At 38.8% G+C, this 15,813-nt stretch overlaps 1 protein-coding gene across 1 annotated transcript; it reads left to right on the plus strand.

The window, feature by feature from the left end:
• Positions 1-10,127: 10,127 nt before the first annotated feature.
• On the plus strand, positions 10,128-14,570 carry LOC113099389 (uncharacterized). The gene is made up of 4 exons (XM_026264382.1): positions 10,128-10,218; positions 10,517-10,846; positions 10,941-11,133; positions 14,402-14,570. Exons 1-4 carry the CDS (start codon positions 10,146-10,148, stop codon positions 14,568-14,570), a joined length of 765 nt encoding a protein of 254 aa, XP_026120167.1. The 5' UTR covers positions 10,128-10,145.
• The last annotated feature ends 1,243 nt before the right edge of the window (positions 14,571-15,813 follow it).

The raw sequence follows: 15,813 nt of genomic DNA on the forward strand, positions 1-15,813 counted from the left end.
TTTCCTTTCTGCTGGCCTCCGTAACAGACAAAGAGCTGGTCTGAGGTCCTAAGGCACTGAATTCTGTCCACGCAGGTGCGGATCGCACATCCTGGACAGAGCAGCGGCAGGGCTGGGTTCGCCTCCTGCAGGGGCAGCGCTTGGGACCACCACGCCAAGCGGAGGCACTTTGTGGACACCATTGCATCTCAAACAGAATGCTCCACCGGGGGAATCCCAGAATACCCCTTGGCCGCCCCACCATCGAGGGCAGTGAATGCGGAGGAAGTACCAGAACGGTTTTGGGCAGTTAAAGGTGCCTTCCATGAACTGGTTACCTCTTGGTGCACTTCCATGAAGAAAGGAACCAGAGGGGGTTGCTGGCGTTCCGCATGAGCAGCCCCTAGGAATCAATCATCCAGCCTCGAGCGCTCGGGACAGGGTGGAGGATTCCACTCAAGCCCAGTGCTCTCCGCTGGCAGGGAAAGCACGGCCGTCAGCTTGGGATCGGACTCGGACATCGCTGGCACTCCCGAGGGAGGCAATGCAGCTGAATCCTCAGACTAAAGCCCGACTTGTGATGCGGCGATCGACATACGGTACTCTTCCCGAGCCCCGAATGAGATGCCAGGAGCCTGAGAGGGTCCAGCAAACTCATCCAGAAACTCGACCGGCTGCTGCGTATGTGAGGGGGGTGTGGCCCGAGGAGGTTGGCTCGTCGGGGAAGCCCACACAGTAACCATCAGATAACCCTGGCCAACAGCCGAAGTAGCCCTCTAACGAGAAGAAGAGCTATAACGGGGTGTGGCAGAGGGGACTTTATACCTTTTAAGGTAATCGAGTATCGGTCTCAGTGCCGAGATGGTCATGTCCCCGCAATGAGAACATGAGCCATCCACGAACGCAGTCTCAGCGTGCTGGAAGCCCAGACACGTGACTCAACGATCGTGGCCACCACGAGGAGCAATGTATCGACCGCACTCAGAAACACACGGGCGAAATGACATCTCTAAAAAGACGCAAATTGGCCCGTTTCTCTTTTGTGAAAGAAATTTGCTCTTTCAGAGGTGTTGAAGCGCTCAGGGGAACGCGGGAGCTGTCGCAGGAAACCCAGACGAACCACTGAATCGCGCTGTCACACCAACACCAGTGACTCTTGCTTGTAGCACTCCGGTGAAAGCAGCACACGATGTGCTCGGCTCCGAAGCGAAAGCTTGAATGCGAGTTGCTCGCGTTGCTCTTATATACCCGCTCTGCTGGGTGGAGCTCATGATGCAAATCCCGCAAACCAAGGTACTTTGTGTACCATTGTCTCGTTTTGTACCACTCAAAGGTGATTGGGCTCTCGGGCGAGATCCCATTCGTAACGTCGAACGTGTACGACTGAAAGGGAACTGATATTTTCTACCATAGTATTTTAATCCTGAAGCAGACATGTAAGCTCATTTTTTGATACCAAGCTGCCTGTTCTTATCCATATCTAGAGGACTTTATCTATGCACACAGCATCTGATTCATGTAAATGGAATGCCTTGTAAATCTATTATTTTGTTTTTGTTCCAAAGTAAACAAGAATGATTTATGTACATGTATTTTGTATTTATTGGTTTTAGAATTGCATTAAGCACTGATCAAATCAAAGGTTTGTATTTTTCTGTAAGCAAAGCCTTTTCTATCAATAATAAATCCAGTGCTTTAGTAGTTCTTCTCAATTGTCTTTTTTGGTGTGCTAATGGTGTACTTGTATTTTGTACAAACTCTAACTGATGTGTCATAGACATATGGTACAGACAACAGAATATAATATTCAAAACTAAATTTGTATAAGAACAAAACAGTTCTGGAACAGTGTTGTAAATACAACTTAACCACTGATTTCTAGTTGTGTCCTCTTTTGGAAGGCCAAACAAAATAGTTTCATTTTCACAACGAAGCGTAGCATCTCCACAACATGGCGCCGGCGGCAACAGCGAGAATCAAAGATACACTTTCTTTATTTGCGTGAACACTTTAGACATGTGGGGTGTGTGTTAGAACAAGCTCTTTTAGGGGGTTGTGGTTGACTCTTAACTTTTATAAAAAATCTTTGGATTTGTGATTTTAGTCTTTGCAACTTTACAGATCTTCTTTATGCACCAAGAGCTTATAACACTCAAAAGAGAAAGGAAAAATTAAATTGCACCACTTGACCATTTTAAAAACACTACTCTATTCAACAATTCGTCCCCTCTGTGTGTTTCCTCATCACTGTAGCACCATTTTAGGGGGCTATCTGCTGAACGCAAACTGCATATGCTCTTCTGTGTCATCCGCACTGCACGGGTGTGCTGTTTTCGTTTAAATCAAAGCGTAAATACACGTAGAAAACATATCCTTTTGTCGCAGCTGACACAGAATAGCATACACAGTTAACATTCAGCAGATATTCTCCAAAATGGCGCTGTGGTGATGGGGAGAGACACATAGGAGACAAATTGTTAAATAAAGTTGTTATTTTTGTTTTCTTCGCGTACAAAAAGTATTCTCGTCACTTCATAACGTTATAGTTGAACCACTGATGATGTCTTTCATACTTTTCTGGACCTTAACAGTAAAATTTACTTGTCAGTCTATGGGACAGTCAAAAGCCTCTCGGTTTTCATCCAAAATATCTTAAATTGTGTTCTGAAGATGAACAAATCTTTTATGGGTTTGGAGCGACAATGTGGGTAAGTGATTAATGACAACATATTCATTTTGGGGAGGAGTAACCCTTTAAGTACTGCTCACAATGGACATCATTTCAAAGCAGCATTATAGAATCATTGCAGTTATTCATATTTTAAATAGTGGATTTGCAATTAGGAAATCTAGACTATATATACAGGAATTGGACAAAATAATGTGAACACCTGCTAACTTTGATAACTGATAACTTTGGTATCTCTCCAGCCGATCATTGTTCATCAAAACATCTGCCAGAAGATTCAGAGAATCAACTTCTCGCACTTCTCTCCAAAAATATCCATAGTGGTTTGAGAAAACTCTGTCTGGCCAGGGCAGATGATGACGTTCATTCTGGTGCTCCAGCTGTCCATTATAATTACCACACCATCTTTTTTAAATTTTAGTATCAGTGTCTGACTAAAGTTTTAGCAATTTCCACTCTTTCATGAATGTTGGCTTTATGAAGTGAATATTGAAGTTTCCTGTCCCTTCACTGCAGTAGAAAAAAAAAGTTCATTAAAACATGTTTATTTTTTCAATGTATCCTCTGTAGCCTTTCACAAAAATGTTTTATTCTCATGTCCTAAAATGAACCAGTTAAAAAGTAGAGTAACCAGTTACCTATAATTAAAAGCAAATGCTGTTTGTTACTGTAAGTGATGTGGTGGTTTCAACGTCTCGGTTTTCTCAGAGCTTTATGTCTCATTTTGATCTTCATTTCCTTTCAATGGTGACACAGAGACGCTGTAAATGGGTTCATCATTTGAAAATAAACTGTGTTCAGGGTGACAGCGAGTCTATTTCTTGCCTAACCACAACCCACCTGCTGCAGTCTGTGACAGTAAAACTATGTAAAACTAAGTGATGGCTTAATCACAATGATTTTTATTATGATGATGTTAATACAGTAAATATGGTGAAACATGTAAGTTAAACATTCTTAGATAAAGGTTTAGATTAAAATTAAGTCATGTTGTGGTGATTGTAGCTTATGGTTAGAGCAGTAAGTATTTTATAAAGCAGCACTGAATGCCAACGCACAATAAAAAAAGTTTGAGAACCACTGGGTTATAATGTCTGTTTGGTTATAATATGAATGTGTGAATGTTTAAACAAGCTTATAGAAAATATATATTTATAAAAACATTCCACTAGCTGGAAAATATTAGTTAACATTTGTAAAACTAAGTATATTTTAGGTACATTTAGTACTGTAAATTGTAAATAGTTTTTTATTTTGATTATACAGTGGATTCAGAAAGTATTCTGATCCTTTTAAATTAAATCATGTTCAATTATTTTTTTTCCACACATCCATCTACACTCCATATCCTATAATGTCAAAGTAAACCCAGATTTGAAAAAAAAAAAAAAAAATGGTAATATAACCTTGACAAGTATTCAGACTCTATGCTATAATATCTTCTTTGCTAATGGCAATGCTAAAATATAATCTTTGAGATAATTCTCTACATCTGTGACAAGTTCAATGTGTAAAGGTCTGGGGGAAGTAGTGGCCTAATGGTTAGAGAGCCGAACTCTTAACCCGAAGGTTGTGGGTTTGAGTCTCGTACCAGCAGGGATTTTAGGTGGGGGGAGTGAATGTAAAGCTCTTTTTCCCACCTTCAATACCACGACTGAGGTGCCCTTGAGCAAGGACCCCCAACTGCTCCCTGGGTGCTGCAGCATAAATTTCTATGGATTTCAATGGTAGAGTGGCCAGACAGAGGCATTCAAGCACACAGCCAAGACAGAGTAGCCTACAATACCGGTGTCAATTTCTATAAAGTCGGGCAGTTACAACTTTGCAAGGACAGTCTGGGCTTATGACTCACAGCCTATAAGTATGTTTACATATTTAAAGAATTTACCACTGATGATTCAAACACAAGTTTTGAGCAGTGTGGAATAGCACTGAGATTTCTCCTATCCCAAATGCAGTCATAGTTTTATGTTTACACAGCGCGATATACAACGCAACATTAGCAATTATAATCAGTAATTTTGGCCCAACTGGATGAAACAAATGTCTCATTTGAAATGGGTTGTATTTGTTTGTCTCATTGTGCCGGAAGACGGCATCACAGTATGGTAAATTGCAACAAGTTTGCACATGGCTTTAAGTGTTTTTGCAGAGAGAAGAGCTCTGTGGTGTCCTCTTAGCGACAGTTGGAGAGGAAACTAAAGGAGCTGAACATCACCCTGGATGAGGAGAGACAGCAGCACACAGAGCAGAGAGACCAGGTGAAGAATACACACGTTACATATGCACATATAGAGCAGTGTGTGTGTGTGATGATCGGTGTATGTGAGAGACCCGTGGAGTGTTTCTGTGTTTAATGCTGTTTTAGTGTTCCTGTAGCTCAGTTGGTAGAGCATTGCGAATTGGAAGAGATGCAGGAACAGAAAGAGGCGCTGCAGTCCAAATTCATGGCACTAGAGAATGAGATAGAGAGAGAAGATAGAGAAGATTTTTTTTTTATAGAAAGCAGTTAGTTTGTTATTTATATGTGCTTGGTAAAGTATTCAGAAAATGATCTACAGTATGTGTGCAATATATGTGCTCTCACACCCTGTTCATCACTTCATATGTACATCCTGGCAATCACAGAATATCTTTATTAAATTTATTTAATAAATTAGTAAATCTGAAACTTTTGACTCAAAAGAGTGTTGATATGTGTAAAAATTAATTAACCACAACACATTTTTGATTCCAGAGCTTTCAAGAACTACTTTAAGTAATAATAATAATGTTAATAATAATTATAGCTATAGGTTTAATATATTTTTCACATATATTTATTTATATGCTCTGATGTTGATGATGATGATGATGATGATGATGATGATGATGATGGGTGATCATTCCAGCATAACCTTCATCAACCAGTTCCTGCCGAAGACTGAGAGAGGAATCTGTGGAATGGTGTGTGAATGAGAGCTGCCCTTTGATTAAAGGGAAATAACTTATGCTTAATTTTTGGACACATAGTAACTTCAGTCTGTCTGTAAAATTAATAATATCTAGTGAAGGGTTTTGTTTCCCACTTTTCTACATTAATTGCTTCTCTACATCACCATAATTACTGTATAACCAGATGTGCAATCTGAGGTTAAATTATTAAGTTGGCTTGAGAAAGAAATCCTATTTAAACAACTTCTTCTTCTTCTTCTTCTTTTTCTTCTTATTCTTCTGACCCAAAATTTTGCAACTCTAACTCCTCCTAGAGCTTTAACTCTACAAACTCCAAACTCAGGTCAGACTTTCAGACTGTTCTGACTTGGTGTGTTATATATTTTTAGACTGATTTGACTTTCAGTTTTCTTAAAAATTTAGATTAAAATCATTTAAAAAAAAACATAGACTTACATTGCAGAGTGCTCAAATTGAGTCAAGTGTACGGTATCCCATTAGTGGCCCATTATCTATCTGACTGTTTCTACTGTTTCTGTACTTATAAAGCCCTGAATGGTTTAGCACCTCAGCATTTGAATGAGCTCCTTTTACATTATAATCCTCTACGTCCACTACATTCTCAAAACTCAGGCAATTTGATAATACTTAAAAATAAAATCAACTGCGGGCGGCAGATCCTTTTCCTATTTGGCGCCTAAACTCTGGAATAACCTACCTAACATTGCTCGGGAGTCAAACACACTCTTGCAGTTTAAATCTAGATTAAAGACCCATCTCTTTAACCTGACTTACACATAACATACTAATATGCTTTTAATATCCAAATCCATCAAAGGATTTTTAGGCTGCATTAATTAGGTAAACCGGAACCGGGAACACTTCCCATAACACCCGATGTACTTGCTACATCATTAGAAGAATGGCATCAACGCTAATATTAGTCTGTTTCTCTCTTATTCCAAGGTCACAGTCTGTATCCAGATCAGAGGGTCACTGCAGTCACCCGGATCCAGCACGTATCCAGACCAGATGGTGGATCAGCACCTAGAAAGGACCTCTACTGTCCTGAAAGACAGTGGAGACCAGGACAACTAGAGCCCCAGATACAGGTCCCCTGTAAAGACCTTATCTTAGAGGACCACCAGGACAACACCACAGGAAACAGATGATTCTTCTGCACAGTATGACTTTGCTGCAGCCTGGAATTGAACTACTGGTTTCATCTGGTCAGAGGAGAACTGGCCCCCCAACTGAGCCTGGTTTCTCCCAAGGTTTTTCTCCATTCTGTCACCAATGGAGTTTCGTGTTCCTTGCCACTGTCGCCTCTGGCTTGCTTAGTTGTGGTCACTTCATTTACAGCGATGTCGTTGACTTGATTGCAAATAAATTCACAGACACTATTTAAACTGAACAGAGATGACATCACTCAATTCAATGATGAACTGCCTTTAACTATCATTTTGCATTATTGACACACTGTTTTCCCAATTAATGTTGTTCAGTTGCTTTAACGCAATGTATTTTGTTTAAAGCGCTATATAAATAAAGGTGACTTGACTTGACTTTTATCTATCTATCTATCTATCTATCTATCTATCTATCTATCTATCTATCTATCTATCTATCTATCTATCTATCTATCTATCTATCTAATATATCTATAGCTAATCATGCTATCTATCTGGGGCGGCAGTGGCTCAGTGGTTCATGTAGGTTGTCTGCAAACCGGAAGGTTGGTGGTTCAATCCCCGGCTCCACCTGACCAAGTGTCGAGGTGTCCTTGAGCAAGACCCCTTACCCCAGCTGCTCCCGATGAGCTGGATGGCGCCTTGAATGGCAGACACCGCAGTCGGTGTGTGAATGTGTGTGTGAATGGGTTAATGTGAGGCAAATTGTAAAGCGCTTTGGATGGCCATGTGGTCTGTTGAAAGCGCTATATAAAATGCAGTCCATTTACCATTTATATTTTTTTAGGGGAAGTCGTGGCCTAATGGTTAGAGGGTTGGACTCCCAATCGAAGGGTTGTGGGTTCTAGTCTCGGGCCGGACAGAATTGTGGGTGGGGGTAGTGCATGTACAGTTCTCTCTCCACCTTCAATTCCACGACTTAGGTGCCCTTGAGCAAGGCATCGAACCCCCAACTGCTCCCCGGGCGCCGCAGCATAAATGGCTGCCCACTGCTCCGGGTGTGTGCTCACAGTGTGTGTGCGTGTGTTCACTGCTCTGTGTGTGTGCATTTCGGATGGGTTAAATGCAGAGCACAAATTCTGAGTATGGGTCACCATACTTGGCTGAATGTCACTTCACTTTTCACTTTTTTTTATCTATCTATCTATCTATCTATCTATCTATCTATCTATCTATCTATCTATCTATCTATCTATCTATCTAGCAACAGGCTAATCATGCTAGTAACATGCTAGTCGAATGCTAATCATGCTAGAAACAACATGCTAGTCGAATGCTCATCATAATTCCTTACATTTACATTTATATAGCGCTTTTCTAAGCACTCAAAGCGCTGTACATAGTCAGGTGATATCTCCTCATCCACCACCAGTGTGCAGCATCAACCTGGATGATGCGACGGCAGCCATATTGCGCCAGAACGCCCACCACACACCAGCTTACTGGTGGAGAGGAAACAGAGTGATGAAGCCAATCAGCAGATATGGGGATTGTTAGGAGGCCATGATGATCAGAGGCTAATGGGCGAATTTAGCCAGGATGCTGAGGTCACACCTCTACTCTTTTCAAAAGACATCCTGGGATTTTTAATGACTACAGAGAGTCAGGACCTCAGTTTAACGTCTCATCCGAAGGACGGTGCTCGTTGACAGTATAGTGTCCCCATCACTACACTGGGGCGTTAGGACCCACACAGACCACAGGGTGAGCACCCCCTGCTGGCCTCACTAGCACCTCTTCCAGCAGCAACCTAGTTTTCTCAGGAGGTCTCCCATCCAGGTACTGACCAGGCTCAGCTCTGCTTAGCTTCAGTGGGCAACCAGTCTTGGGCTCCAGGGTGATATGGCTGCCGATCATGCTAGAAACAACATGCTTATGCCAAAAACATGCTAACGACATGCTAGCGACATGCTATTCATGTTAACGACATGTTAGCAACATGCTATTCATGCTAGCACAATGCTAGCAACATGCTAATCATGCTAGAAACATGCTAGCGAAATGCTAGCAACATGCTAATCATGCTAGAAAATATGCTAGCAACATGCTAATAATGCTAGGAACCTGCTAGCAGCATGCTAATCATGTTACCGACATGCTAGCAACATGTTAATCATGGTAGCAACATGATAGTGACATGCTAATCATGCTAGCAACATGTTAATCATGATAGTGACATGCTAATCATGCTAGAAACATGCTAATCATGCTAGAAACATGCAAACGACATGCTAATCATGGTAGAAACATGCTAGCAGCATTATAATCATGCTAGAAACATGCTAGCGACATGCTAATAACGCTAGAAACATGCTAGAAACATGCTAACCATTCTAGCAACATGCTAGTCCCATGCTAATCATGCTAGAAACATGCTAGCAACATGTTAATCATGCTAGCAAAATGATAATCATGCTAGCAAAATGGTAATCATGTTAGAAAAATACTAGCGACATGCTAGCAAAATGCTGATCATGCTAGAAACATGCTAGCAACATGTTAATCATGCTTGAAACATGCTTCTAACTTCTTTCTATTTATCTATATCTTAAAGTTATAAGTAATCTATCTTTCTTTCTAAGTAATCTATCATTCTTTTTTCAAACTAATCTATCTATCTATCATTCTTTTGAACTAATCTATTTCTCATTCTTTCTAACTAATCTATCTATCATTCTTTCTAACAAATATATTTTTCTTTCTAACTAATCTATCTTTTATTCTTTCTTTAATCTATCTATCATTCTTTCTTTCAAACTAATCTATCATTTTTTCCTTTTGAACTAATCTATCTATCTATCATTCTTTCTAACATATATCTTCTTTCTTTCAACTAATCTTTAAACTACTTTAAACTTTGAACTTCTTTAAACTTCTTCAAACTTTCTAGTCAGGCTTTCTCAAGCCAACTTAAAGTTTGTCTCAACAAACTTTTTTTTTTCTAGTTTTCACTATAATTTAACCTGAGATTGACTCAGTATTTTCACAAATACATTTTAATTTATTATCATTTTCACTGTCACTGAGTCAAATAGATTTCAGATAGCACTGATGATTTCATTAGGTGAATGTTAAGAGAAGGAAATTAAATGAAAATATGAACAATTCATATAGCTAATTGTTTTAATTATTTAAAATGTGTGAAAAATTACACATCTGACATTATGCACAGAACACATTTCCTACTTTGGCTCTTCAAAAACTCCCCATTGCTAACTGAAGGCCTCTGAGCACATAAAAATGACTTTATTTCCTACTTCCGCATTAAATTTGGAGTAACTGTAAACAGCAAAGTGAAGTTATGTGGCTTGTGCTCATATAGTGTTCAGCTGTCCAGCAGTGAGCATCTGTATATGATGAAGAGTTTTCAGCTTTCTTATTTCCAACTCCTGTATCTTCTAACAGCAGCATTATTAGAATGTAAAGGTAAGTGTCTTTTATATGAAATCAAATTCATTTAACCAACATATAAATATTTTTAATGTCATTCATAAGTTACATTGTTACTTTTTTGGAAATTTCAGCTGAACTCAATTCTTGTTAAACAATTGTGCTAACAAATGTGTTCTGACTTAAATTTTAAAGCAAGAAAGTGTGTCACTAAGGACAGTCTTTGTTTTAATTTTGTGTGTGTTTGTGTGCAAAGATTAACTCAAACAATGTGTTTATCTAAAATTGATCTAAAAGTCATTTTATTAATTTAATATTGGTATACACCATTTAGCTGAAACAAAGAGACCCTGCAAGCAGGTTCATCAGTTGAACATAAGCCATTTACTTGGTGACAGCATGTATATTTCTTGCCAAACAACAACCCACCCGCTGGATTCTCTGACAGTCAAACTACGCAGTATCAACCAAGATAAAGTCATCCTGATGTCTCCAGACATCTCTCCAGCATCAGAGCACCAGAGATGGTCTGTGAGGAATGATGCTGGAAATGTTACACTTGATCTGAAAGACATCAGATCATCCGATAGTGGTCTTTATGACTGTCAGGTCTACAAGGATCAGGACTGCCTTCATACAACTCGATTTAACCTGAGTATTATAAGTGAGAATGCAGATTTTTCAAAAAAGCTAATAACCACCATTGGAGAACCATATACATGTATAATATTACTACTTCTGTGTTTCTCTTGTTTCAGAGTGTAAAACTTTGAACTCTGTCCATGCAATGATAAACTCTTCAGTGTTGCTGCCATGCTCTGAACATCCTCTACAAAACAGAACTGAACCAGTCACTTGGAAAGTTGTTAATGGTCACCAATCAACAGATGTAACCCAGTATCGTGCTCCTTTCAAGCCCTCAAGCAGCACAGAGAAACCCCCGGACCCCCTGTACATGAGAGCGAAACAACTAAACAACGGATCTTTGCTTATAAGGAATGCAGTACAAACTGATAAATTGTGGTATCGGTGCAGAGTGAATGAAAAAACCTGCTATGAGACGAAGCTGATGATGAAAGGTGTGTTTTCAATCCAGTGTTTTTAACCCTAAAGTTTCAAACCAGACTCTTTGACAGACATTGATTAGTGTAATTATAAATGTGAATTGTTGTGATGGGTTAGTCAAAATATTTTTGGATTATTGTGGTAATTAATATAATAAATATGTAAGTTAAATATATCTTGGTATGGGTTAGATTAAAATATTGTGGTGATTATATCCTGTGGTTAATCTGTCTGTTTGTTAATAAAGTAGATGTTAATGTCCAAATGTTTATACAAGCTTGATAATGTTTTTATACCAGCTGTATTACTGTCTAAATATGTAATTATAGATACATTTCGTACTTTAAAAGTAGTTTGTATTTTGATTACAAATGATAAAACATTTTATTCAACAATTTTGGAAACGCATTCCACAACATTGTTATCCACAGGTATACTGAATTTATTTGATTAAAAGAAAAACCCTAATCAGTCTGACTAATATTCATTTAAGTATATCTTTTCTCTAACACCAGCTGCTGACAATACGGCTGGCCAAACTGAAGCCAACAACAATGAGAGTGAAACTTATCTGACAGTAGTAGTGATGACCACAGTAGTGTCTCTGTCTGTCCTCATATCACTGACCATCTGTGTCATTCTTTATTTCCAAAAACAAAGTCACAAAACCAACAGTCAAAGTAAGTCCACAACTGTTGTCCTGAAAAGTTAAACACTGTTAAACTGTTCTTTAACAGCATAATGATAAAAGCTTATTGGGAAAAAGGAGAAACCAAACATACACATTTTCATGCGTGTATACTGATTTCTCTACTAACCAGTTAAATTATCAATGAATTTAATTGATGTTCGAGTAACTGCAAGGTGTGCTATCACTATGTTTTTTGAATTTTAATGTTTTAAGTTTTCTGAGTGTGTTGCTATAAGACATGAAATACACACAGCTCATATCATTGCATCCTGGTGATGAGACCCTCATGTTAGAATGAAAGTCACATTATGATAGCTGATCAGATAGTAAAGTACTTATTTTTTATATCTTTTAGTTGATTTGAACTGCTGGACTACCGTACATTATTCTATCATTTCAGGAGGTAAGTGATATTGATAATAAGCCTTTGTGCAATAAGTGTTTTTTGATGAAGTGTATTTAATAAAACTTTTACTTGCAGGGTTTGATGGTCCATTCAGTTTTTTAGATGAACATAACACCTGAATCATGACTATAAGTCATTAATTTTATATTTTACAAAAAAATATGTTAATTGTTACATCAAATTGGTTTGGACTAATTTACATTCTTTTTCCAATAAGATAAATGTCATAAATTCATAATATATCCTAATAACATGGACACACACATATACTGTTTATGCAGCACACATCTGCAAATATGCATTTATTTAATTCATTTATTTTTTTATTGTATCTCTTAACAATTGGTGTAAACAAACAGTAGTCCTGCATGTAAAGCACAGGACAGATATTTCATGTGATTTTGTTCTTGTTGATGTTTTCTTTAAATAAGGAATGACTCTCAATCTGGGGCAAATTCTTTAATATGAAATTTCATGCTCCTTCTATCGCAAAAGTTCACTTTTTTTATTGATGATTTATAGAACTGTTGATTGCTGTCATAAGGAAAAACATAACTGTCAGGGTTATGGACCAGGGGTGCGTTTCCCGTACAACGACGTAGCTCGCAGATTAACCACCATAGTACGATCATATGCATCATTATGAAAACAAACGACCTAGTCACTCACGACTGTTTCCCGAAACCATGGTACCTGTGTCGCAGACATAGACAGTAAAAGAAATGGACACAGCGACCCCATTGGAACTCAATTGAGACAAGTGAAGCCCATTTTTAGCGTTTTTTTAGCACTTCCGTTTCTGACGCGCAGACTCAAACGAAGCTTGACGACGTCAGCAACCTGTATGACTGATGTAAATTTTCTAGTAGCTGTGCGTGCAAACTGCCATCGTATATCTTGCAGAGACGGCCAACTTTGAGCGGGGAGTTCTTTGTCGTGAGTGAGCAGGAGTAAGTATTCTGATTAATTATTTTGTATAGTATTTTAAAATGTAACGCCAGTACGCCATATTAAGTTAATTGCCTGCGAGCTTCTCCTCCTGTCTGTACGGTAATGCGACAGAGAGCCGAGTGGTTATGACGCAATCGTTAGCCTATTTTTTACAAAAACTGTTTATACGGGGCCATAATGTAACATAGAAGGTAATGGGGCCCTTTATACATTTTCGTGTATCTTTAGAAATAAATAATGGACAAACAGAGTCTTTAAACGCCTCAGATGTAAAGTTATTCGCTGTCAAAGTGACGCCAAAATGAATGGGAGTCAATGGGAATGCTAACGCAAGTGAAGTTCTGCTAAAAGATGGCAGCCCCCACCCGACTTCAACTTCCGGTCGAGTTCCTTGCCCCTTGATCCAAACTCATAGACAGTCGTTCTTCTTCTTCTTTGATCAAATGGCTCACTGGAGACATGAACACATACCGCCACCTACAGTAATTTGGTTTTATTCTCTCTTTTCTTCGACTCGAATTACGCTTTTGAAATGACATTACGTAGGAGTCGAGTAATAACGAATCATTCTTTTGTTCTGCAATACATTATACACACACGGAGTTAAAAATTAGCTCTTTTCTGATCCCAATGTCAATAATTTCACAATTTCAGATAAATACTATTTCTTATGTAATATTGATAGGCTACTTAACCACAATTGAAAAAAGATGGGTTTTGAAAAACTGTGATGTACTGTTGTGGATTGCTTATTTTGCTCATTCTTTCCTATTTATGTCTTGCCATTCTGACGTGTTAATGAAAATGACACGAAAACCCCAATTTTCAAAGCTTGAATTTGCAGTTCTTTTCGAGGAGGTGGAAAATAGTAAAGTCCAGCTATTTTCAAAGCTGAATAATAGCATTACAAATGCTGTCAAAAATAAAATCTGGGCAGAAATCACTCACAAAAATAAACAATGCTAGCTATGGATATGCACTAAGCCCAGACAAAGTCAGGAAAGTGGAAGGACTTTGCAAGTGTGAAAAAACAGAGGGCTGTGGCATGTAAGAGGGAAGCAAACAAGACTGATGGGGTATCAGTTCAGTTCCTCTTGTCCCTACAGAGGAAGAAACAGTTTTGGCCATCCTGGGGCCTGTTGCAATGGAAGGATCCTTGGAGATATAGATATGTGCATCAACCAGGCCTTTGCCTTCAAAGTCCAGGCCTCCAACATCAGGCCCTCTCCATTCTGGCCCTTCAACATCAGGCTTCACATCTTAAGAGGGCAATAAGAAGAAACAACGCATACACTTCAGTTGTTAGCTACACTGAATTATAATATGCAGTTGGAAATTTATGGAGGTGGTGGGTGATGGCCTGATGGGTGGGTGACGGAAGCACACATGCTTTTGTGTGGGCCACTTCTGCAGTTTGCAGGTGGCTGAAGAGGGTGCATGGCTTTGGTTATAGCTGGCTGCTGGAGACATGTCCTCTTCGCCCATACGTCCTATCACCTGTGCAGCATCCAGTCATCACTGCAGTTTAAACCATTTGTTTAATCTGACATAATTTCTGTTAAATATTTGGTTTCTTTGCCGATATGCATTAAATGAACACTTAAAAACATAAAACTTTTGCAAACAGTGTATAATCTCTTTCTCTCTCTCTCTCTCTCTCTCTCTCTCTATGTATTCACACACAAACACATTTGTAGAGAGTATTCTATATTCTAATTCTGTAAAAACAAAATCACTCACTTATTTATACATTTTTTTTGTTACTTTATTTGGGTACATTCATTTAAAATTAAAAATTAATTTACTATAAAAATACTGTAATTTGAGTGTTAACATTTTATGGAAGTGAAAACCTCTAACACACTGTTTTACCAATATTGTTATATGAGACATATGTATTTTGGAATGTTTTTACAAAGATAACTCCCTTGACAAACTCACCGTTTCTTCGCACGAACGAAACAATGGCTGCGTTCTAATCGGCAAGATTAATGCTTTCAGGGGGCACTTCTAAGGGAGAATAATCGCGAGGGCCACGCTGCTATACAGTTTCAAACTGAATTTGTAATAATAATAAAAAAGGCGAATTATGTAATAAACTTAAACCACAACTTTAAGTCCTTTAAATCACTCAAAGTGGATGGTGAAATCTTCTAAAGGAATAGGGCATAGGGTTGATGACTCTGAATAGAACACAGCCCAGGTGCGGCGCAATCAATGACGTCGACACAGCAAACTAACGTCGAACTATGCCTCTAACCACAGGGGGAGGGATGCCGTTCCAACGACACAAGTTTGCGATGCAGTTTCCGAATGTTCGTTTGAACTATGGTTTCGGGAAACATCGAATCGTTGAACTACGTTGGTAACGACGGAACTTGCGACCATAGTTGGTTTACGATGCTTTTGGGAAACGCACCTGGGTGTGTGTTTTTGCTCCCTGGCTGTGACCCAGTTTCTGTCTCCATTGATTGTATTAATTTGATTCCAGGTGTGTCTTATTCTTCCTTATTTACCC

This window comes from Carassius auratus, unplaced genomic scaffold, assembly GCF_003368295.1.
Source record: "Carassius auratus strain Wakin unplaced genomic scaffold, ASM336829v1 scaf_tig00216934, whole genome shotgun sequence".
NCBI lineage: Eukaryota > Metazoa > Chordata > Actinopteri > Cypriniformes > Cyprinidae > Carassius > Carassius auratus.

Excerpts from the sequence above, each read along its gene's own strand:
- LOC113099389 (XM_026264382.1), top strand. The coding sequence starts at position 10,146 with ATGATGAAGAGTTTTCAGCTTTCTTATTTCCAACTCCTGTATCTTCTA. Across the intron at positions 10,847-10,940 it reads ATTTAACCTGAGTATTATAA|AGTGTAAAACTTTGAACTCT; the intron begins GTGAGAATGCAG and ends CTCTTGTTTCAG. Across the intron at positions 11,134-14,401 it reads GAGAAACCCCCGGACCCCCT|AGGAAGAAACAGTTTTGGCC; the intron begins GTACATGAGAGC and ends TTGTCCCTACAG.